The following is a 23,029-nucleotide window of genomic DNA, read 5'->3' as shown; positions in this document are numbered from 1 at the left end:
ATTTATCTTTGTATTAATTCCCTTATTTATTTACTCTCCTGCTTATTTATGTATCAATTTTTATATTTTTTAAAATAAATAAATGCAAAAATAAATACATTTTAAAATGAATCAAAATTAATAGATAAATAAATCAAAGGGAAAATTAAACAAAAGAGTAAATAAATAAGGGAATTAATACAAAGAGCGAATATAAAATCAAATTAAAACAGAAATGTCAATTTATGTTTATCAATTAATTATTGGCTACATTTATTTTTTAAATTATTTTTGCTGCATTTAATGACATTTATTTATTAATGGAGTCATCTATTTTGACAGGTTCTGTGCTCCATACAAAACAACTCATAATCAGCTGCATAATGCAACACTGGGAACATGATAATATGCTAATCATAAATATGATTTGTATTCAAAGATGTGCATCTTCCTACACTTTCCCTCAAAAGGAGCAACAATAAAAACAGGCCGAACAATGGAAATGCACCAAAAGGATAGCTTACACAGTGATATTTAATTATTTCTTTCACAAAATATGTTATGATGCCATCAAAGTGCTTTAAGGCATGAAAAACTCTGCATGGGAATGAAATTAAAATAGTTCCTTTGTTATAGTACTAGGTGGAAACTCAAGCAAACGGCAAGAAAACCTGTAGTGCAAAGCAGAAACTGCTGCTGTTTTGCTGTCTGGCAAGGCCGTACTGTACATGGCATGTTTGTCTAAAGACATTTTTTTGGAAGGCAGCCAGATATATGCTATTGCTACATGTGAGTGGGACTAACTGAGCTTTAAGTCAGGGAGGAACTGAAAGACATAAACACGTGTGGGCAGGGCATGTTCTGAGGGGGGATGTTATGAAGCAAGAGTCATCATTGGAGAGTTGACAGGGGAAAACATGTTTGTTCCTTTTTCATATACAAAGAATGAGCCTTCATGTCAAACCAGAAAACAATTTCAGACTTTCAAGAACTATGAGCAAACAACTTGTACAGTGAATTCCTAGAAGGTGTGATGTACAACGAACTTGTGAACTCACAAAAGGAAATCTAAGCCGCGGAGGTGTGTCTTGTAATGTTCAGGGCCGTCCTTAAAGACATTCACTCGCAGTACAGTACACTCTGTTCGTTTCCACCCCTCATTTGTTTGAAAACGTCATTCTCTGAGCAAAACAGCGAGATCGGCCCGACTCCTCGCTGTCGACACAGCAGAGAAGTGACATGGAATCGATCACATCAGCGAGTTTCAGACTTCAGCTCATTTAAGGAACAGACAAAGTGTTCGTTTTCAACATAAAACACACGGCAGCACAAACATTTAGTTGCAGGAGAGAGGAACAAACCAAGCAAACAAACAGTACAAGGAATGTCCAAGTATGACTTTATTTACAAGCTCTCTTTGTTTTCGCTCCAAGTGCTGAGCAGATTGAGCAGGCAGCAGGTTTATGAGTTACAGTGCAGCCATGTGGAACCAAAACGCCTCACTTCATGGGATTTATTATATTACTAAACATATTATTTCTCTGAACATAAGCCTAAGAGCAGATTTGACACTTGGCAAAACAAGTTCATTAGCCTAAACCGGTTGAAAAATCGAATAATAATCTATTACAACATCTTGAATTATTTAGTTATTAGTATGTAACAAGGAGATTTTTGTTGACAATGGCTTATTATAGTAGGCTGTGTAATATATAACAAGTTGTTTTAAAAAAAGAAAAGAAAACCACGCTCTTACAATAGCTTAGATTTAATAATGCATCTCACATTCAGTATCTCCTGATAACATTTCACATTTATATAGAATAAAATAATAAATCCATAAAGAAGGAATCTCATTTATCAACTGAAATAAACCATCTCTCTTTATTTGGCTGTTTTATTAACCAAAGGCATGTGGGTCTCTTTGTTTTAAGACGGTGTAAACCCCAGTAGCTGTTCAATCGGTTTGTACCGCCACTCATCTGCTTCCAGCTCCTCCACCAAGCTCGCGAGTTTCTCCATTCGAGACACTTGTTGATCTGGAAGAACGCACAGTTGTTGGTACAAGGTTTTCACGGCAAAAAAAAGAAGACATTGTGCAAATATGGAGTCACTGACTTACCGTGTTTAACCTGTTTAAGTGTGGAGGCTACTTGGTAGCTGAATACAGACTCGCATAGAAATCTGTCAGAGCCATCTAAACAGAAACACACAAAAGTAAGGAAGTTAAATGCTGGTGAAGACATAACTGAAGCCTCGTTGTTCACCGGGCTAATAGTTCATTAGTGGAGCTTTCAAAGCTACTCCAGAGAGAAAAGTTCAGTTTAAATATTATGTAATTTTCAGGAAAAGACCTTCAGCATCACTGTAGTCATTCACCACTGTTTTTAACATTGCAGCACTCTGTGCCTATTTACACAAGCCAAGCTAACCATATTAGTTAGTGTATTTTGAGCTAGACAGGCAACAAAGTAGGAGTAAGGAGCCAGATTGCTATTTAGTCCAATATACAAATCATATAAGACTTTACCAATGTTTAATTCACACACATGTTGACGATGGATATTTTGGAGTAAAGTTAAAAGAAACTGACTTTATTATAGCCCCAGGTTGTCGCTCACATCGCATTGATGAAATATCTTTCTAAAAGCTATATAAAAGCCAAACCTTATAACACTTGGCATGTCCAGCTTCCTCAAAGGTTGCTGCACAATAACAAAGTTAATATTTTAATTCTGGCGATGCATTTTTCAAGAGAAGCAAGGAGACCTTTGTTGGCTTGAACAACTTGGGAAATGGGTGAAAAGGTCTTTATTGCGCAGTCCACATATTTTATTTTTTCATATATTCACACACTTCAACTAGTTCCCCGCAGGGCTGAGTCATCTCACCCCTGCCCTTCATCCTCTAAACTGATGACTAAAGGTCCGATGAGCCAAATTGTCACATGGTCAAGTTCGCAGATGACACAGTCCTCCTATCTTTGCTTTCAGGCCCCTCACAGCATCACAGCTCAGCTCTTAATGAGTTTGTGGAGTGGTGTGACAACTCCTGCCTAGAACTGAATGTGAACAAGACCAAGGAGATGGTAGTGACGTTCTGCAACAAGCTGAGAGATCAGGCTGCGGCAGTCACCACTACTATCCACGGGAAGCCCTTAGAGACTGTTGTGGAGTATAAGTACCTGGGCACAATCTTTGATAAACTGCTGACATTTGCCTCCAACACAGAGGAGATCCTTATGAAATGCCAGGAGCGGCAATATCTCCTGAGGAAGCTCAAACTCTTTTGGGGTCAGCAAGGACATCCTCACAACCTTCTACTAATCCTTCATTGAGAACATCATGACATTTTCCATCAGCTGCTGGTTCTCCATCAGCCTTCAGAACAGAAACCGCCTGCTTTTTCATTCATCCGTTTTTTATATCCATATGTACCGTATACTGTGTATCCTGCATTATTTTAAGTATTTTACTATTATTAGTACTATAAAAGGTATCATTATTTTTAACTTTCAGAATGTTTCAAAATTGCCTGTATTGTGTTGTTAATTGTACTACTCTACGAGCCTCTACAATTGCCCCTCGGGGACAAATAAAGTGATTTGAATTGAATTGAATGGATGAATAATGTTGTTGTTCCAGGTGGGTAGAAGAGGCTTCTAGGAATCTGGAAATGTTCTCAAAACAGTTGCAAGACTTGTCAGACTAGTTCAGTTTGACTTGCATGCATTGTTCAGAAAACAGATGCACAAGACTCAATAGTACAATGACTGCATGAGGGGCACAAACTGCCTAGGACTAACTTTTATTGTGCAGCCCACAGATTTTATTTTCATATATTATAATGTTGTTCCAGGTGGGTAGAAGAGGCTTCTAGGAATCTGGAAATGTTCTCAAAACAATGCAAGATCGGACTTGTTCAGACTTGTTCGGACTTGCATGCATCATCAGAAAACAGATGCACAAGACTCACATCTCAGTAAGTACAATGATTGCATGAGGGGCACAAACTGCTTGGGACTAAGTTACTTGAGTTTATGAGGAGATATGGAAATCATTTAATGATTTCATAAAAAGGTAGTGATATTGGTGAGCTTCTACAGGAGGAATAATTAAGATAGGATGCGTAAAAATTCACAATAGTGGTAGTCCCTCAGAAGGGAATGGATTCTTGTTTTTGAAAATCTTTTTATTTTATTTATTATTTATTTTCTATATATTTATTTTCTGTTTATGTGTATCTTTATTTTGTTAGAAGTGCCATTTAACTGTTTAAAGGGACAATTTGTAACTTTGTACACGCATAAATGTAGCGGGTCGTCACACATGCGCGCTCGCATATGCGCGTTCGCGTGTAACCGCTGTACCCTCCTCCTCTGCCTTCTCGCCTTCACTCAGACAGCTCAGCTCGCTCCACCTCTAGACGTGAACGTGCGCTCACTCCACACTGCAGAAGAGTTAGTTTAGCTCTGAGAATATCTAGTGAATGTACAGTGGACGTTTGTGCAGAAATAACTGCTGCAGCTCCTCCAGACCAACAGAGGTTTCCCGTGTCTTGTGAAGTGACGGAGCTCTACAGAGATTTACGTTGTCTTCTCGTTACCGACCGGGTGCCGGTGTCTCCTCTGCTCTCTCTCCGGCTGCGGGCGGAGAGAGCAGAGAGACACGCTGCAGAGCCCCGCTGCTTCAGCCTGCACTTAGGCAGGAAAAGCCAACACTAGGATCAGATCTAAATCATGTTCATGGCGAGACCTTCGTCTGGTCAGCTAACATTACTGCCAAGCAGCTGAAATATAGAGTGATATTGTGCTTTTAGCTGACGTGTGTCGCCTCAATGTTTTGAGCAATGCTCGTTCAGGTATATTTAGAGCGAGAAAGCGCGAGCCCGACGCTGACTTTCGTTGATTTCCACGGCCACAGGTGTCGCTATTAAGAAGCATTTCTGAAAGTTACAAATAGTCCCTTTAATTGTATGATTGATACTGTGAAGCTGTATATTGATTTTGGCCCTGTAAGAAAGGGAAAAGTTAAGAGAGAACAGGTGGGTGTGTGGGGTATGTTATGTTGGTTAAAGTAAATCCTGTATTGAATATATTGCATAATAATGCTGATGTTTGTATAACAAAAAAACAAACAATAAAGACATTGTTAAAAGAAAAATAATAATTACTTTGCCTAGTGCATTCTCAATGCAAAATAAGTCTCATGATATGATCCCCTTTGCCTTGTTTGGAGGAGACAGATAGCTAAAGACTGTGTGTTGTATCTCACCTTCCATCATTTCGCCTGCGCCTTTAGGATATGTGTACAGGACTTTCCTTGGAGGGATGAGCTCTGAAGCACTGAACCCAGATCCAGTCACCGAGCTGCCACTCACTCCTCCAGCAGAGGAGGACGAAGAAGACGCTGCCATTAACCTTTAGACAACTTTAAAACACACACACATAAAAGAAAATACAGTTGTTAGCAGCAGTGTAATCTGAGAAACACAAGTATGGTGTTTTAGTGTTTTAGTTAACTGCGACCACAATGCTAGGTGGCTAACAAGGAAGCTAACTATCCTGGACGGCCATTCACCATTAAAGTTACAAGACACAACATGGAGATTACTAACCTTTTACTAACCTAAAACAATTTAACTTCCCGTTGTTGTCCTGGTTAATCTATAACGACTTTGAATCCGTGTCGCTGGTTATGTTGTTTGTTTTAGATGTTTTGACACTAAGTTTACGACAAAGACAGCGTTTTACGTTCGAAGCACCTTAGTGATGGGAATTCCGGCTCTTTTTAGTGAGCCAGAAGAAGAGCCGGCTCTTTCGGCTCACAAACGGCTCTTTCGTTTTACCACTTCTGCCTTTTATAATTCAGCCAAATTTAGCTTTAGCTGTTTTGATTTTTGATTAGTATGTTTGCGCATATAGGGTTAGGGTTAGGGTTAGGAGGACGGTCTGCAGGACATATAATAATGCACGATTCATTTTTAACAGTCTCTTCTGCACTATATTCACCTTTTTTAATAGTCGTGTATCACAGCTGTTACCCTGCACTATATTCAGTTTTAACATTTTTCTTCATCTCCTTGTATTTTTTATATCTGGTATATTTTTTTGTACTTTGTACTTTGCACTACTAACTTTTTTACTGCCTTTTTACTAGCATGTTTTGCACTATGGAACTGTGATGTTGGAAACTTGAATTTCCCCTATCTATCTATCTATCTATCTATCTATCTATCTATCTATCTATCTATCTATCTATCTATATCACTTAAATTATTCAATATAATTATACTAAACCTTATAATTTCCAGAATACCATAATTTTACATGCTGCTTCGTTTCTGACTGTCACTCATCTTGTCTGCTATTCGCGCACCACACTCCTCTCTCTTTCTCTCCTCCTCTCCCTCCTGCTCTGTACCTGTAGACTCGGACGGGAGCCAGCTCTTACCGTTCACTTAAAGGGACTGTTTGTAACTTTTTACACATATAAATCTACCGGGTCAGCTTCCAATGCACGCTCGCATATACACGCTCGCGTGTGGCTACGCTGTTCAGACGCTCCTCTGCCTGCTTCTCTTCACTCACACAACGCGCTCGTTCTCACTCCACCTCACGTGCATGCGCGCACACTGCAGAAGACTTCGTAGCTCTGAGAATATTTAGTAAATGTACAGTGGACGTTTGTGCAGAAATAACTGCGTTAACAAGCATTTCTGAAAGTTACAGTCCCTTTAAAAGAGCCAGCTCTTTGAACCGGCTCGTTCGTTACCGACACATCACTAGTTCGAAGCCCCTGTCTGTCTGTCGTAAAGCAGGGCAGTCGACATGTGAACGTCAACAATAAAGCAATTAACTAGTTAGCAACGTGTTTTAAAAGCTTTAAAAGACATTTTGTCGTGTAGCTAACTTGCTATTAGATATGTATTTGTGTTGTTAGGTTATCTTAGGTTTAGCTAACGTTACCTAGTTTACATTATGGAGGTTTTACGACCAGCTCTTATCAATATAAGAGGAAGAGTATACAGAAGGAACATCATTAAGGAGGATCATTATGAGGAGGAAGAAGAGTTGTCTTACCTGGGACCAACAGGTGAGTTGAGTCCTGTCAGTGTATTTGTGTGAAGTGCTGTCACAACCAGCACTGCTCCCAGTAGACCACTTACACACCAAAAACTGACAATAACCTGATATTTACAGGTGGAATTTCATTTAATTCTCACTGTGCAATATCATTTTTCACCTTGTGCTATTTTGTTAATAGTCTGTTTATTGTCAATACTATATATACTGCTCCTATTTTTTGTATTCTAAAAAATGAATTAAATAATAATAAAAAACAAAATACAAACGAACAAAATACTAAATTGTTAGATGTTTCAAGTGTGCTTTGTAAAAATAAGCAGAAGTGAAACATGCACATAGGCTACTGTGTAAACATTATGAACAATAGGTTATAACAATTTATTTTCAATTTGCTTTAGAAATCAAGAAGTTTCTTGGACATCATTAAAAAGCCCATACTTGTTTCTTAATAATAATAATAAAAAAAGCAAATAAATACAACTTACACACCAAAAAACTGACAATAACCTGATGTTTTCAGGTGGAATTTCATTCATTCATTTATTTCATTTCATTCTCACTTTGCAATATCATTTTCCACTTGTGCAATTTTGTTAATAGTTTATTGTCAATACTGTATATACTGCTCCTATTTTTATACTTACTTCTATTTAAATGGTTCATATTTTGTTACACTTTGTTTAGCTCTTTTTTACTGTGTTAAGATAAGATAAGATAAGGGATAAGATATTCCTTTATTAGTCCTGCAGTGGGGACATTTGCAGTGTACATGAGCAAAGGGGATAGAGCAAAAAACAAGATGCATCAGCTAACACAGTAAAAAAAAAAGAGCTAAACAAAGTGTAACAAAATATGAACCATTTAAATAGAAGGAAGTATAAAAATAGGAGCAGTATATACAGTATTGACAATAAACAGACTATTAACAAAATTGCACAAGTGGAAAATGATATTGCACAGTGAGAATGAGTGAAATTCCACCTGAAAATATCAGGTTAATATCAGTTTTTGGTGTGTAATTGTATGTTTTTTGCTCTATCCCCTTTGCTGCTGTACACTGCAAATTCCCCCACTGCGGGACTACTAAAGGAATATCTTATCTTATCGTAAAAAAAACCAATAATATATTTGTATATTTGTATGTTTAGAGAGTGAAGACCTTGCAGCAGATGAAACCTGTGATACAAACTTAATTGAACAGACTGATAAGGGATACCGCTGTGCCATTGATGTCCCCAGTGTTCTTTACAAGTGAGTTATCTACTGTACACAATGCACATGTTTTTGATTGTTCGGTATCATCTCCAACTGGAAAAGCACAAGAGGTTTTGTTTCTAAGTAGCATCATTTGTTTGTTCTGCAGATACATCATTGGGAAAAAAGGAGAGACACGCAGACGTCTGGAGTTTGACACAAAGACATCTATCAACATCCCAAAACCAGGAGTGGAAGGACAGATTGGTGAGGATCAGTTAAGAGCATCATAAAACAGGTCAGAGAGCACTTTCTCAACAAAAGATTTCCTCTCAACTTTCTTCCTTTGCCTTCCAGTTATCACAGGTCCCCATAAAGCTGCAGTCTCCTCTGCAGTCACACGAGTCGAGGTCCTTGTCGAGAGTTTCCGGAAGAAGCAGCCGTTCACGCATTTCCTGTCATTCCCTCTGAAAGATCCCAAAATTCAAGAAGGTTTCCTGAGCTTTAAAGACGAGGTGTTGAAGCAGTGCTCACAGGTACTACAGAAGGAATATGAATGCTAATGATGAGGGGGCAGCAGTGGCCATGTATTGTTTTGAGATCAGCACATTATGTCGTTAACACATTCTATATTATTCACAAATTGTCATCTGACGTGTAGGATCACGGAGTAGAGGGAAGCATCTTTCAGAACCCTGCAAAGCTTCACATGACAATCGGCACCCTGGCTCTGCTAAATGACACGGAAGTGAGAAAAGCATGTGAACACCTCAAAGAGTGTCAAACCTTCATCAGGTAGGGGCCAAACAAGGTTATTTTTTTTTGTTTTTTTAGTGTTAATAACACTTTGCAAACAATGTGAGAAAAGTTACAAGTTCAACGATATAGTACAGCAGTGAATGGTCAGTGGGTAGGACACCAAATAGACTAACCAAGGGTGAAGGCTGGATGTTGGCAGATGTGATGGCTGAGAGTCAAAAACAGACTTCCGAAATAGAGATACACTGTAAGGCGGGACACGTCCAAATCATGTGGGTGAGATTAGCTGGTCCTCCGTGACATTTATCACAAATGGATCAGTGTCAGGGCAGATGCAAGTTTGCTTTTAGACCAGTGGACTCTGTGTACTACTTTGCAATGTAAGATCCTGTGACCTGGCACAAATAGATGGCGTGAGGACACGTTTCAAAACTGATTGCCAAACCTCGGTCTTTATCTCTACAGATCCTTTTACAAACAATGATGACACACGCAAGTAAGTGTGCACACGCATTTTGGCAACGGAGGTACGGCGGAGTGCAATAGCTTATCAAGCTATGCAAGTTCATTAACCACCAAAGATTGCAAATGCAACCTAAACAAATTGACTTTCCAGATCCGTGTGTTGTTAGTGAGTGTGAAGAAGACATTAGCAAGTGGCCCAATATTCAGTGGCCAAATATATATACACATATTTGGTGGAGAAACCTAGCGTGTAGCGTTACACCAGCGAGGAATTACAAGCATACACGTTACTAGATGCTTACAACTATGTTATCTGTGGTCATGTATAGAAATCAAATACCATGACAGACTCCGCGTTTTGAGTTTATTCAGATTTATAGTTCTCACTAGCGCACCAAATCAGAAACAGACCCATTGTATTTGCTCAAAGTTCAGTGTCTGAAAAACTTATGTGCCAGGTGAGTCACTGCAATCTGCTTTTTGCTGTCTGCCATCAGGGACATCACAGAAGGAAACCCTCTGCTGCTGGAGGTGACGGGTATAGAGTACATGAATGATGATCCAGCCATGGTGGATGTCTTGTACGCCAAAGTCAATGTGAAAGACAGATCTGACAAGTAAGTGGATCAATAACAAATCCTGTGAGAAAAAGTTGACACCTCACTTTTTTTTTTTATTGCTGCTCTTAAAGGGAGAGTTTGGGTATTTTGAAGTGGGGTTGTATGAGGTAACACCCAAACTCTCCCTTTAAGGTTGCAGGTGATTGCGGACCGGCTGGTCGAGCACTTTGTCTCAGCAGGGCTGATGGTCAGAGAGTGGGACAGAGTGAAGCTGCACGGCACCGTGATGAACACTCTGTTCAGGAAGGACTCCACAGGTAAAGACAGTACATGCACACTGCATACGTATGTGCCAGTAGCCTTGGTAAAAACAAGGTTATTGACCTGTTGTGACCACATTGGCAGCTCCTGCCCTGAACCGGTTTGCCAATGTCCCCTCATTATGTTTTAGCTCGGACGCGAGCTGCAGTGACGACAAAGCTGAGTCTTGAACAATTACAACAACAAATTCCTGAAGATAGACATCAGGCAGCCAGTTCTCTGTTTGGCCACGGCTCTGTTTACGTGCACCGAGCGGGCGTGTTTTCCAAGTACTCTGACAATGGCTTCATTCATTTTGTCCGTGGATAAAGTCCAACCCCAGTTCTCAAATTTGTACTGAGCTGACCAACAACACAGCACAAGGGAGGGGTCGAGTCACTGCTGGCCCTGTTTGCCAGAATGTAGATGATTAAAAATCCAGTGTTTTTTTCTCTCCTTAGTCCCTGTTTCACAACTAAATGACCTTGTTTGTCACCTTGCTATTGCCCACTGTAGCAGCAAGTAAACATGTCTGGGAGATAGCATGATTTTCTTTGTTCTGTGTTACGTTGTTCAGCTTGTCCTTTGCACTCTGGTGTTTTTCCAGTTGAAGACACGGGCGGGCCCAGAAGACAAACCACAAGTGAACGAGAGGCTTTTGATGCCAGAAACATATTAAAGGTTAGATGACATTTAACTCCTGCATGCCCTTTTGAAATACTGCTGGAAATGAACTACATTCTGATTACTCTTATTGAGACACCTGCAGCAATATTGCAGCACACAACTGTCTGCACATTCAACACACTGTATGTAGGTTTTTCTAATGTGTGTTTTGGTGTCCCATTGGGATATGAGAGCTTGCCAATTAATATGTCTTAAAAATAGGGAGATTTAGGTCTTTAGGGTCTTTGCATAGAGGATAATCAGGTTCATTTTACCGACTGACTCACTCCTACCGATCGTAATGGAGTTATGATTTCAGGCTGGTACTAAAGGATTATGTTCCCAGACCAGCTGCGATATGTAATTAGACGTTAACCCACCTGATCTACTTTGAAGCCAGTTATGGTTGGCCCAATTTCAGTATTTAAAGCTCCAGTCTGTAATCTTTAAGTGTGTGCATGTTCTGTTTTGAGTGAATCGCCTACATAGGCCTTTTTTTACAGCAGACATTTTTACTTCTCACTGTAGGAAAAGCGCAGGGGTTACAAATAACATGACTGTTGCATTCAAGTGTCCCAGTGGGCCATGACAGTGTGACAGTGAGCCAGTATGCACAACATCAGGAGGACCCTGAAACTGATGCAGCTAAATTTAATTCAGCCATCGTTCATTTTATTATTTGAACCTGTCAAAATGTCTTCTGTGAAAAAGGCCTGTTGTGTGCTTTTTCTGTTCTCTGGTGTTTGACAGGCAACATGATATTACATAGAAAATGCATATAAATGTGGGAAGAACTGGCAATGTCTGGCAGACCTACACATGCACAACATGTAGACAGTTCTGGTAACAATAAGACAAATGCTGTTGCTATAGGTGCCTAATCGGAGTGATCACGAGCCATTTGGATAACATTTTAAACATTTCACGACTGCACTGAGGCAAATAAAACCAGGGAATTTAAAGTAATACGAAAATAAAATGGAATAAAACACCCAACAAAAATCGGGCTAGTAGTTTTCCCGTAATCCTGCTGACAAACAAACAAACCGAGCCAAAAACATTACCTCCTCGGCGGACGTTCCAAAACATAAAAACTCAAAGAATCATGAATAATGTGTCATAATCTTGTTGCATTTTCAAATTTTACTTTTAATTTCCTCAGTGCTGGTTTTAAGATTTCAACCTTTAAACCAAAAAATGCTAAAATATAGGGTGCTAAAAATCTAAGATTTACTGCTCCAGAGTACATTGATTAAACCTGTTATTTGAGGGAACGAGAACACGCCTGTATAGCTCAAAGAGGAGCGTTTTGATTGATTTTTTTTCTTTCTTTTAAAGCAGCACTTGTCAGAGCGAGGCTTTCTAGGTGCGGTGTCTTTGTGTGTGACGACTGAAATGTGACACCCGAGTTCACACTGCAGATAAAAACATTCACCTTCCTTACCTCTCCGGTGCGAGAGAAGAAGATCTTTGTTTGAATAACAAAGATCTTCATTTTCTTTTCTCTAAAAAAAATGACACAAGGCTGCATACCAAATGCTCAGTCACCCGTAACCATGGTAACACCATGTTTGTGAGTGACAGTGACAGCCGAGTTTTATTAGGTAAGGTTGACTTTTTAAAGACAGAGCTGACTTTTCTGAATCGTTTAGTGGTTTGAATACTTTTTTAAAATTGGGATATATTGTTATATGGGCAAAATAAGGTATAATGATGATGAAGTTTTATATTATTAAAGATTTTATTTGATTATTTTGCTGTTTTCATTACAGAAATTTGGTGCTTATCGTTTTGGAGAGTTTGAGCTGAATGCTGTTCTGCTGTCCCAGAGATATTCGACAGATTGTACGGGCTTCTACACCACTGCAGGGAGCACCAACTTCTCATGAGCTTCAACACGGCTGAGCATATTCTGAGGTGGGAAATTAATAATGAAAGTTTCTAGCTTAGCAGAAAATTGAAGCAGTCTTGACAGTGATGTCCAGTAGGTGGCAGCGTAATGTTGCTGTCTTTTATTGCAAATGACTTGTTCCACCTGTATCTGAATCAAATTCTTTGTTTTCTAAAAGCCCTTGGGAACAGTTTATGCAGAAAAATAAAATGATCAGAGTGCAGAATGATTGAAAGTTCAGACTAAAGCTCACTCAAAGGATGAAACATGCATGCAAAAGGCTCTAGGTTGTCAAATTTCTGTTTTTGTACTTTAGTCTCCAGACAGTCGGATCTCTTCAGGGAATCTGAGTCAAACAACATCAAAGTAAATGACACCAAACACACTTCTAATGGAGCAGACAATCAAAAGACAACATGAAGAAAACAAGAATTTACATCAAAAACTTCACTTTTCTTTTGACTTACTTGTGCAGGTTTGAGGATTTGTTGTTCACAATGGAAAGATTTTAGTTTGGATGGGAGTCACAGTAAAATATTGTTACTTTGTCACATAGCAAGACTAAAATAACAGACTAAAAAAATAAAATAAAATAATAATATAGCCAGCAATAGATACAATTTTGCAAGACTGAAAATTACAACAAAAGAATATTGAAAATACATTGAATTAATTAATTTAAACAACAGGGATACAAATAATAAAAAAATCAATCATTAAAACTTAAAATGTTAAACTTTAAAATTAGTCCAAATTAAAAGCCAGATTAAAAAGATAGGTCTTTAATTTTCTTTTAAAAATACAGAGAGAGCTTGTCGTTCTAACATCCAGAGGCAGTGAGTCTCAGAGTTTAGGGGCATAAAAACAGAAGGCACTCTCGCCGCCGGTACTTTTATGGGACACGTAAGGAACATTTAAAAGAAAAGTGGTGAAGGACCTCAGTGATCCGGCTGGAACATAAAATTAAAGAAGATCTCTGATGTATGGAGGAGCACGGTCATTTAACGCTTTATAAACAAGTAAAAGAACTCTAAAATCAACTCTAAAAGTTACAGGTCGCCAGTGCAGTGTCTTAAGCGAAGGAGTAATATGATCCATGTTCTTTGTTTTAGTTAAGACTGGCTGCAGCATTCTGAACTAACTGTAGTTTTCTTATAGTATTTTTAGGTGATCAAGTAAAAAGGGAATTATTATATCATGAGATAAAATAGGTCTGACATTGGCGATATGCCTAAGATGTAAAAAGGATGTTTTAATGACCTTGAATTAAATTTAAATCCGTTTTAAATGTAGTACTAATTTGGGAATAATTGTGCTTAAGTACTGTACTTAAGTACAATTTTAAGTGTCCATTTGATTTTCAACTTTATACCTCTGCCCTACATTTCAGATTTGTTTTACTCCACTACATTTATCTTATGGCTGTAGTTACTTTGCAGATTAAGATTTTACATACAAAACATAGAGTATGCTGAACTTTAATAATATGATGTGTTGTTATAGATGAAACTACCCGACAGTATATCAAGTTAAAATGAGCTCCACCTCGACGAACTACAACAGTAAAATGCTGCTTACACATTCAAAACAGAATGCATTTAATAATATGACTTTAAAAGTGAGAGTATTCTGCTATTTTTAAGTCTGATACTTTTAAGTATATTTTGCCGACAATACATTATTTAAATTTTGAAGCCAGGATATATATATTATATTATTAATAATGTAATATAAATTATAATGTGTATTCTACTATCAATGCACACTTAATTCTAACATCCATGGACAATCATGCACCTTACTACCATAGCACCATCCGCCTGTCTTGCACTTATGTACAATGTACTACACTGTCTGCAGCATATTAATATAAATAAATAGTGTATGTTCGAGGATGTGTGTGTACTATATAGACCTACGGCTACTGTGACTCCCACGGGATCAATTCCTCTCCGTTCTCACCCTCTGCCACCTTTCCATCAAGTAAACACAAGCTTGCGTCTCTGTATTTCCTGCAGCAGAGACGTTGAGGTATCAATCCAACGATTGGTACGTGATGCCACCGTCATACAGAAGTGCTTCTGTTGGCCACGCATACACGTCTGTGTACGGCGGTGGCGTCACTTACTGATCCTTAGCAGTTTTATTTCAGACCGCAGTGCTTGAGCTTCAGAAATACTTGGGAAAATGTAGTTTGCTAAATTAAGCTACTGATTTGAATCATAAAACAGCGACGCTGAAATGTCGTTAAACTAGTAAGCCAATACTGGATCTGACTACTTCTCCCACCACTGGTTGAACATTTACTTGTTGTCACCTGGTAGGAATCAACATCCACATACAGTGTTACCCTACAAGCTGTCAAAATGCCCTGACCCGTCCATTCTGGTGAGGTTATTGGCCGGTACATCTCATATGCATTCAGTGCGGCCTTCCAGGAAGTCAGTATTAATGGCGTGTTTTGAATAATTTAAGGAGTCTTGCTGCACCGTCTCACCTGTCAACCGTGACAGCTGAAATAGCTCAACGTTTTTTTCAGCCAATATTTTGAGAAACTCTTGACTTTTACCAGCAGATTGTGAGACTTAAACATTTCATTATTTATATCAAATATGAAGTTTACAAGGAAAAAGTCTGAATAATAGTTTAAAAAATAAAATGCCAAACGAGAAAACTTTCATAGCTGTTGGAAGATTCTGGTTTCACACTGATCATAACCGAGTATTACCCATTTCCTTTCATCTCGCTGCCTCATGAATGTGTTAAAGCGTCACTGACATGATTTATTACACCAGTCTTGGTTTTTTTTTTCCCCTCCATCTTTTTTATCAGTGCCCTCCCCGCATGAAGCCACAACCTCGTTCCCACTCCCGTCTGTCGAGTGTGTCAGTGAATACAGACATCGGACACAGAGCCTGGCTGCTCTCTTGCCGTCAGAGCGTTTTTTTTTTTCAGCCCTCCCCTCCTCAGCTGGCGATGCGCTCTGCTGGGCATGCAGGGCGGCGATCGCAGAGCGGCCAAAAGTTACACTGATGGACACTGAGGGCGCTTTTTGTTTGTCAGCTCTGCCATCCCATGCTGTCCACCCTCCCATTTCAGCAGTGGCGTGATTTTTTTTTTTTTCCCCCTGTTGTCCTGGAGCCATGTCAACAGATGCCATTGGACGGGGGACATGCAAATTTTGTCATCGGGGAAACAGCCAGCCGTCCGAGCCAGCCATGCGTTGACTATGACACTGTGTCTGGGCTTTAAAAATGTACCTTTTCAGAACCCAGGAAAGGCACCTAATTATCCACTTCCTGTCTCCTGAGAGCATGCTTGTTAGTGGGTCAGGAGTACACATCCAGCATAACGCCACTCTCAGGAAACGGATACAGAGAGGGATTCTGGGAATTACCAACACTTTGTTCATAAGCACACGCACACAGAGAGAGAGCGAGAGAGAGAGAGAGGGAGAGAGGGAGATGATTTGCAAGTTAATGAAATTCATTGAGAATGTGCATCCTTGTTTCTGTTGGCAGGGACATGATTAAAGATGCGCTGGGCAGATGTCTTCACTAATGATCAGACTGAAAACACACATGAAGGGACATGCGTCATCCGCAGACAGACTCGCACACACTGAAGATATTTCAATTTGTCAGCAGATTTCCATATAAGATGTTCAGACTACGTGTTTATTTAAATGGCCATATGTGTGTTTTGTTGCATGGATCAGGATCGTATTGAACTATAGGGCTGCAAAGAACCATCATATTCCAGTATCGGTCAATTGCTCAATTCATTTAACAATCATTTAGTCTATAAAATGTGAGAAATGGGTAACATTTAAGGAGTACAAACATGTAATACACACAGTGATGTAGTTGTAAGCAGCTTCAAGGACACATTTAATTGTTTATTAATGTGCAGTATTTGGCGACAATTATAACTTCTCCTAATGAAGACATATTTTATATTATTACAGCTGTGTTTTTACTATATTGTCATTCATTATCTGATTATTATAAATGCTTATATCTGCTTACACCTACATTATAGTGTGTTATAGAGCATTGGTTCCCAACCTTTTTCCTTAAGTGGAACCCTTTTCTATCATTGAGTGAACTGACGACCCCTGACTAAGTGACATATTATGGATATTTCATATTATTTTCAATGCATTACAATAACAGTACAGAACAACTGATAAACTGTACAATTAACCCAAATATTGAACAAAATAACTGCAGGAAGTTTGTGTAAAATGACCAATGTGGATGCATTTTGAGCAGATTATTTCCTGTGAATATTGCATCCGAGATGAGATTTCCTGGTATTTTTAGGAACTTTTAGGAACTTTATTATTTTTGACAATCATATCTACTTAATAGGCTTATTTGTTTTTAACAAATTCAGTGTTTTCTTCTCCATGACGCTTGGCCATTGTTCTATTAGCTCTTCGGTTGTTTTAACTGAGTAGTTTTCTAATTGAAATTGACCATGGGTTCCCAACCTGAGGGTCCTGGCCCCCACTAAGGGTTGCCAAAACTTCACGGGGGGTCGCGAGCGTACATTATAGCATGTTATATACCAATTATTGAAAGTTTAAATACTGCTTATCAATGCTAGGTGCAAGGATATATCTTTAAATCACTTGTTTTATCCAGCAAACAGGCCAAAACCCAAAGATATTTAATTTACAACGATATAAAACAGAGAAAAGTGGAAGATTCTTGCATTTAATAAGCTGGAACCAGCACATGTTTGGCACTTTTGGTTTATAAATTATTGAAATGTTGATTAATGGCTGGCCACAATTATGCATTTTAGTCACATTTAAGTCAGAAATCTAATAAAATGCTGCATATTTGTTTGATTTTCACAGATTTATCTATAGTGCAACTCAAAAATCATGTTGCTATGTCGTTCATGTGGGCGAGCTTGCTTACGCACTGCCCCAACATACATTCTTTTTCTGTCGCTGCCACATCTCTCACCCTAATTAGTCATCTCTGTGCTTCCCGCTGTGGGAACTTCCATCCTGACCCCTTGAGATTTCGAGACTAGCATACGTCCCTTTCAATGAGCCGGATAAATGAGACCTCAGTGTCTGTTTGTGTTACCACGGAGCGGACGTGTTTCCTCTGTGGATCTGCGTCCTTATTTCTGAAGATCTGAGGAGACACAGGAGCTGCTGGGTTTGAATTTAAAAAGCTTAGTTGTCTTGGCGGGAGTGTGTTCATGATGCTTGTTTACATGCATTGATGAGTCAAATGTTCAGAAGGCTACACCCACTGAAAACAAGTGCGAAGTAAAACCAACTGATAAAAACACATCCCCAATGAATTTACTTATTCCCCCGCTGTGTTCAAAGCGTAGAAAAGAAAAAGCTGTGATTTTGGACGAAGCAATCATTTAGATGAGCCCGTAAAACTTACAGTGAAGCTTTCAATAATGAGAATTCATTCATGTTTGCTAACCGACGTCTTGTGTTATCTCAACCCAGTATTGTTTAGGCCTCTATCCAATTTGCATATTTAATTTCATGCCAGTTTCCAAAGTTTTTTTTTTGATGCAAAGAGCTGTTTGAATTAGGTCTTACTTCATCAATTGTCTTAACTTTTTTTAAGCACATTTTGGGGTTTTTGATATTCAGAACCGCACTATGCAATTTTTCACAGTGTGATTAGAAAAATGAAGCTTTCATTCAGAGGAGCTGGCGTTAACATCTGATGAGGGGAAAAAAAGAAAGATGATGTTTGACAGATGTGACCTTTTAATACAGTAGATATGTTTGATTCGTATGCTCGGAGTAATAACACACGTGAAATCGATTTTTAAGCGCCTAATTACTTTTTAAGGTCACGGTTAAGTTTTTACCCACGTGTGCCTTTAAACACGAATGTTGATCAGGTCCATAGAATATTTTAATCCAAATCCAATTAAGTGAAAGGGTGAACTTGACAGCAAGAACGATGACATTTCAGCAGGTAGCCTCGTACTCCTGGTGTCATGTTTCCCACTTTAACAAGCTTGAATCTGAAGATTGTTTTAAGAGGGTCCTTTGATCGATCAAACACATGCGAGATGTTGCAAAAAGGTGCTCTATAAATGATCCTGCTAGGCAAAGCCAACGAATCGCTCAAATTGGATATTGTTAGCGGTGAAATATGACAGCCTTCCCTTTGATTGTTCTCCCATGTTGGATGTGACTTTCCAGCTGAGTGTCACCGCCGCTTGAATGTCACACTAATCACTCTGTCACTAATGGGCATGAGCGGCCTTGACGGACAGCCAAGGCTAGACTATTTGAAATGTCTAATCTGTGTCTCCAGCGAGAAGGCAGGTGATCCCTGCAGCAGCAGCTCTTTATCATTCAGAGTGCTGAGTCTGGAGGGCTGCATGCAGCTGTCCACGTCTGTTTACTGCTGGAGGCGTTCACACAGGGAGGAGAGGCACAAAGCCCAGTGTGTTTGAACAGCAGGTAGTCACTCAGAGCTGCTGTTTACTTTATGTACACTTTGCACAAGGAGAGTTTGAAATAGGGGCTGCAACAATTTTTCATCATCGATCCATCTCTATTAGTTTTGAAGATAATTGTTTAACGTATACAGGGCTGCAATTAACGATTATTTTCATTGTTGTTTATTTTTTAGATTAATCGATTACTTGTTTGATCTAGAAAACGTGTGAAAAATGTCGATCAGTGTTTCCCAAAGCCCAAGATGACGTCCTCAAATGTCTTGTTTTGTCCACAACTCAAAGATACTCAGTTTACTGTCATAGAGGAGTAAAGAAACCAGAAAATATTCATATTTAAGAAGCTGAAATCAGAGAATTTTGACCCTTTTTTCCTAAAAACATTACTCAAACCGATTAATCAATTATAGGTTGCAGCACTAAACAATTTAAGGTGTCTTGAAATTGCTTGTTTTGTCCGACCAACAGTCCAAAATCCGAAATATCTGTCTCTTTAGCAGCTAAATGCTCCGCTATGTTCACCAGCTAGTCGCTACCACCCCGTGATAGATTCAGGTTTAATATGCAGGAGTTGAGCTTCGCTGCTGTAAACTCTCTCTGTATCGGAAGCTATAAACTGCTAAACAAATCCTCCTCCTGACTTGAGTGTTTTATCCGTCCACTTGAATCCTTACAAACGGCACTTAATGCTGTTTCTTATTGGTAGGATGTAGAGTAGTGAAACTGATGGGGATTTGTTATTTATAGTATTAAGTATAAGCTGGATATGCAGACTAAAAATAAATCATCTGCTGAGACTGAGCATGTCAAGAGTTCAGAATATTAGCCAGCGTCTGTCTATTGTGTATATTTAATTGAAAAAGGTGCTGCACTCTGTTCCACCCCTGCTGCAGCTGCCCGCAGAGCAAAACCAGCAGCTACAGTACTTTTCCTGGCAAATGCAAACTGCTGTCAGACTGCTCTCAACTAACTTTGCACTTTTAATAGCTGTGTGACCCAGTTTGAGTCCAATTGAATTAGATCTATACGCATTTAGAGCAGCTGTAAGTCACTCGAGATTACTTATTAAATGCCTCCCGATGTGGTTTATTCTCTCCTCAACTTTCAAAATAACTTCTTTTGATGGTTCTCATATCCAGGAAACTTGCTTTCAGGCAGGCTTTTTTTTTTTTCATGCACACTTTACAGTCCATCACAGGCAGTAACTGCTCCACAAATAAGCAGTGGTGTCTGTTGTAGAAGAAACGCAGATGTAGGATTTGTTTGTTGTATTGTGTCATCAATATGCAATGCTTTAATGTGCAGGGTAGCAACTTAAAAATAACAACAAACGGTTGTATGAATGTTTATTATTTTTTATTAATTATTTAAAAAATTGTTATTATAAGTGTCTGACAACATTATGGAAAGGATCCTACAGAGAAATTAATATGTTTTCTTTACCTTTCGCTTGATCCGGTCTGTTTGTTGTTTGTTATTGTGTCCAAGTCCCGCTCAAGGTGAAGTCTCGTTGTGAAATCTGAATATCCGTATGCTCAAATAAATACAAATTCAAAGACCTCATCCAAATTGTTGAAATCATCTAAATATTCAGCCATGACATTAAAAATCTTTTACTCAATAAGGCTTTAACACAACAAACTCGCATTTCCACCGTTGTCTTCCGGCAACCCATCACCTCGCCAGATTTCAGAACGAGATTTCTCCTTGAGCGAGACTCTTTCCATAAAGTCAGACACTTATAATAACAATCAGAGCCTGTCAGTGGAAAAAACAAGCACTTTTAGTGGACGTAAATGACGGTGCCAGCTTGCCCCAATAGGATTACATTGCAGCCTGTGAGTGGCTGCTGTCTACAACGCTCTCCCTCAATACCGGACCAACTTCAAAAATTGTTGTTCCTATTAGTCAGTAGACAGGAAAATAGTGCAGGTTGAAAAATACCGAAGTTACCCTTTAACCCACTAACATTATAAATAGTTTTACTAAGTCTATTGCTTGTATTAGTGTTTGTCTTTGCCTTAATATCCTGACTAAATAAATTAAAATCGTCATCTAACCTTTTCTGTCATTAGTCAGTAGACAGATTATTCGCTTCACTGACAGAAATTGAATCAACAATTATAATTGATTAATTGTTTTAGCAGAGCAAACATGTCAAGCATTCACTTGTTCCAGCTTCTCAAAAGTGAGCTGCTGTCACCTTGGACATTTTTCACTATTTTCTGACATTTTATAGACTAAATAATATGTTGATTAATCAACACAGTCATTGTAGATGGAAATAATCAGCCCAGAGGGTGCTATTAAACTACAAATATTGATCACTGACTATGTGTTGCAGATCATGGATGAACATGGCAGCAGGATGGAAAGTGTTCAGCATGGCTGGCCGATGAAGAAACTCTCAGTTGGCCGTAAATCACCGTGGGAAACATCAGATCATGAACATGAATGAACTTACAACATCTTTGCATCCTTGCTGAATATTTTTGTAAAAATCAGTTGGAAAATGAAGATGCCACTTTTTAACATTCTGCTAAATCTGGCATGAATAAATAAATAAATGTGTGACGCATCCACCCATGGCTTGTTGCAATTAATTGTTGTGTAGCAGAAATTCCTGAAGCGATCCTCGCGGAGTTGTTGCATCATGTGAGGAATATGTGCAACCACGATAAGCAGCGGAGCTCGTATTGGGACTCAAGAGCTGTTTGTTTTTAACAGAAAAGGGAAGTGTTTACATTTTGTAGACGGCTAATATTTACAGATAAGCAACCCTTCAAATTATGCTGTCTCGTCTGATGTTATTCAAATTCCTTCCCTCTACTCCTTTTGTGTAAACTGATTATGCTTGGTGAACAGGAGAGATAAGTTTTATCAACATCTGCCTAGAGAGGAACACGGCGAACTGATGACATCAGTTAATCCCCTTAAAATTAAGAGCAGTCTTCCGTAGCGTAACTCTGATATATAGAAGAAGATGTTTAACTAGTTCTGTGGAGCTGCTCCCACATTTTTAATATATAAGATTAGGGGACTGTTATGTGACAATATGCACACACTTGTTTTAGGGATTAAGCTTTGCTTTTTGATCTAACCTCTGATCTGTGTAGTGATTTAAGGTCTCTGGTGTAGAACCCACTGACGGCTGTTTCTGTTGGAGCAACAGTCGATCAATCAGAGCTTCATAGGCAGGATGAAAAATGGAGAAGTCATCTTCTTACTAGGGCTGTCAATCGATTAAAATATGTAATCGCGATTAATCGCATAAAGGTCTGATAGGTGCTGATAAAAAGCTGGAACTTTGTATTTTCTGTCCATATTTTAAGATGGATATGTCTTTACCGGCATACTCGGCACGTAAATTTGAGCAACATATCATTTTAACAAATAGAAAATTACTATTTTAGCATTCGACAACCACATCGCATGCCACAGATGGGCTGTCAAAGTGCTCAAATGTGAGTTAATTGATGGATGAACCATCTGAAAGTATGAATCTGGAAGAGACATTGATCTCTGACTGAGAATTCAATCTGACCAGTGAAGCGCAAACATGCTTGAAAATCCTTTTTGCTTGTACCTAATGTACTGTAAGCATAAAAATGGCTCCCTGTGATCACTAGTCCTTCGAGGCCTCCTGGTCGCTGCTGCTGCTACTAA

At 38.9% G+C, this 23,029-nt stretch overlaps 2 protein-coding genes across 8 annotated transcripts; one reads left to right on the top strand and one right to left on the bottom strand.

Annotated features, from left to right (window-relative positions):
* Positions 1 to 1,361: 1,361 nt before the first annotated feature.
* Positions 1,362 to 5,436, bottom strand: anapc16 (anaphase promoting complex subunit 16). Its single transcript, XM_074619754.1, has 3 exons — positions 5,253 to 5,436; positions 2,102 to 2,176; positions 1,362 to 2,018 (listed from the first exon to the last, which is right to left on the bottom strand). The coding sequence occupies exons 1-3, from the start codon at positions 5,392 to 5,394 to the stop codon at positions 1,909 to 1,911; spliced, it is 327 nt and encodes a 108-aa protein (XP_074475855.1). The 5' UTR covers positions 5,395 to 5,436; the 3' UTR covers positions 1,362 to 1,908.
* A 1,324-nt stretch (positions 5,437 to 6,760) lies between these two features.
* Positions 6,761 to 21,945, top strand: ascc1 (activating signal cointegrator 1 complex subunit 1). Of its 7 annotated transcripts, none has more exons than XM_074619072.1 (10): positions 6,761 to 7,073; positions 8,215 to 8,317; positions 8,430 to 8,527; positions 8,618 to 8,796; positions 8,922 to 9,055; positions 9,982 to 10,101; positions 10,237 to 10,361; positions 10,922 to 11,025; positions 12,783 to 12,927; positions 19,219 to 21,127. In XM_074619072.1, the coding sequence occupies exons 1-9, from the start codon at positions 6,959 to 6,961 to the stop codon at positions 12,897 to 12,899; spliced, it is 1,095 nt and encodes a 364-aa protein (XP_074475173.1). In that variant the 5' UTR covers positions 6,761 to 6,958; the 3' UTR covers positions 12,900 to 12,927; positions 19,219 to 21,127. The 7 variants fall into 7 exon arrangements, 6 of the variants coding, with proteins under 6 accessions (XP_074475173.1, XP_074475171.1, XP_074475172.1 ...); XM_074619070.1 differs by lacking the exon at positions 19,219 to 21,127 and adding an exon at positions 16,423 to 17,206; XM_074619071.1 differs by lacking the exon at positions 19,219 to 21,127 and adding an exon at positions 15,734 to 16,408.
* Positions 21,946 to 23,029: the final 1,084 nt, after the last annotated feature.

The sequence above is a fragment of the Sebastes fasciatus genome, chromosome 20, assembly GCF_043250625.1.
Source record: "Sebastes fasciatus isolate fSebFas1 chromosome 20, fSebFas1.pri, whole genome shotgun sequence".
NCBI lineage: Eukaryota > Metazoa > Chordata > Actinopteri > Perciformes > Sebastidae > Sebastes > Sebastes fasciatus.
This window is presented reverse-complemented; position numbering and strand designations above follow the sequence as displayed.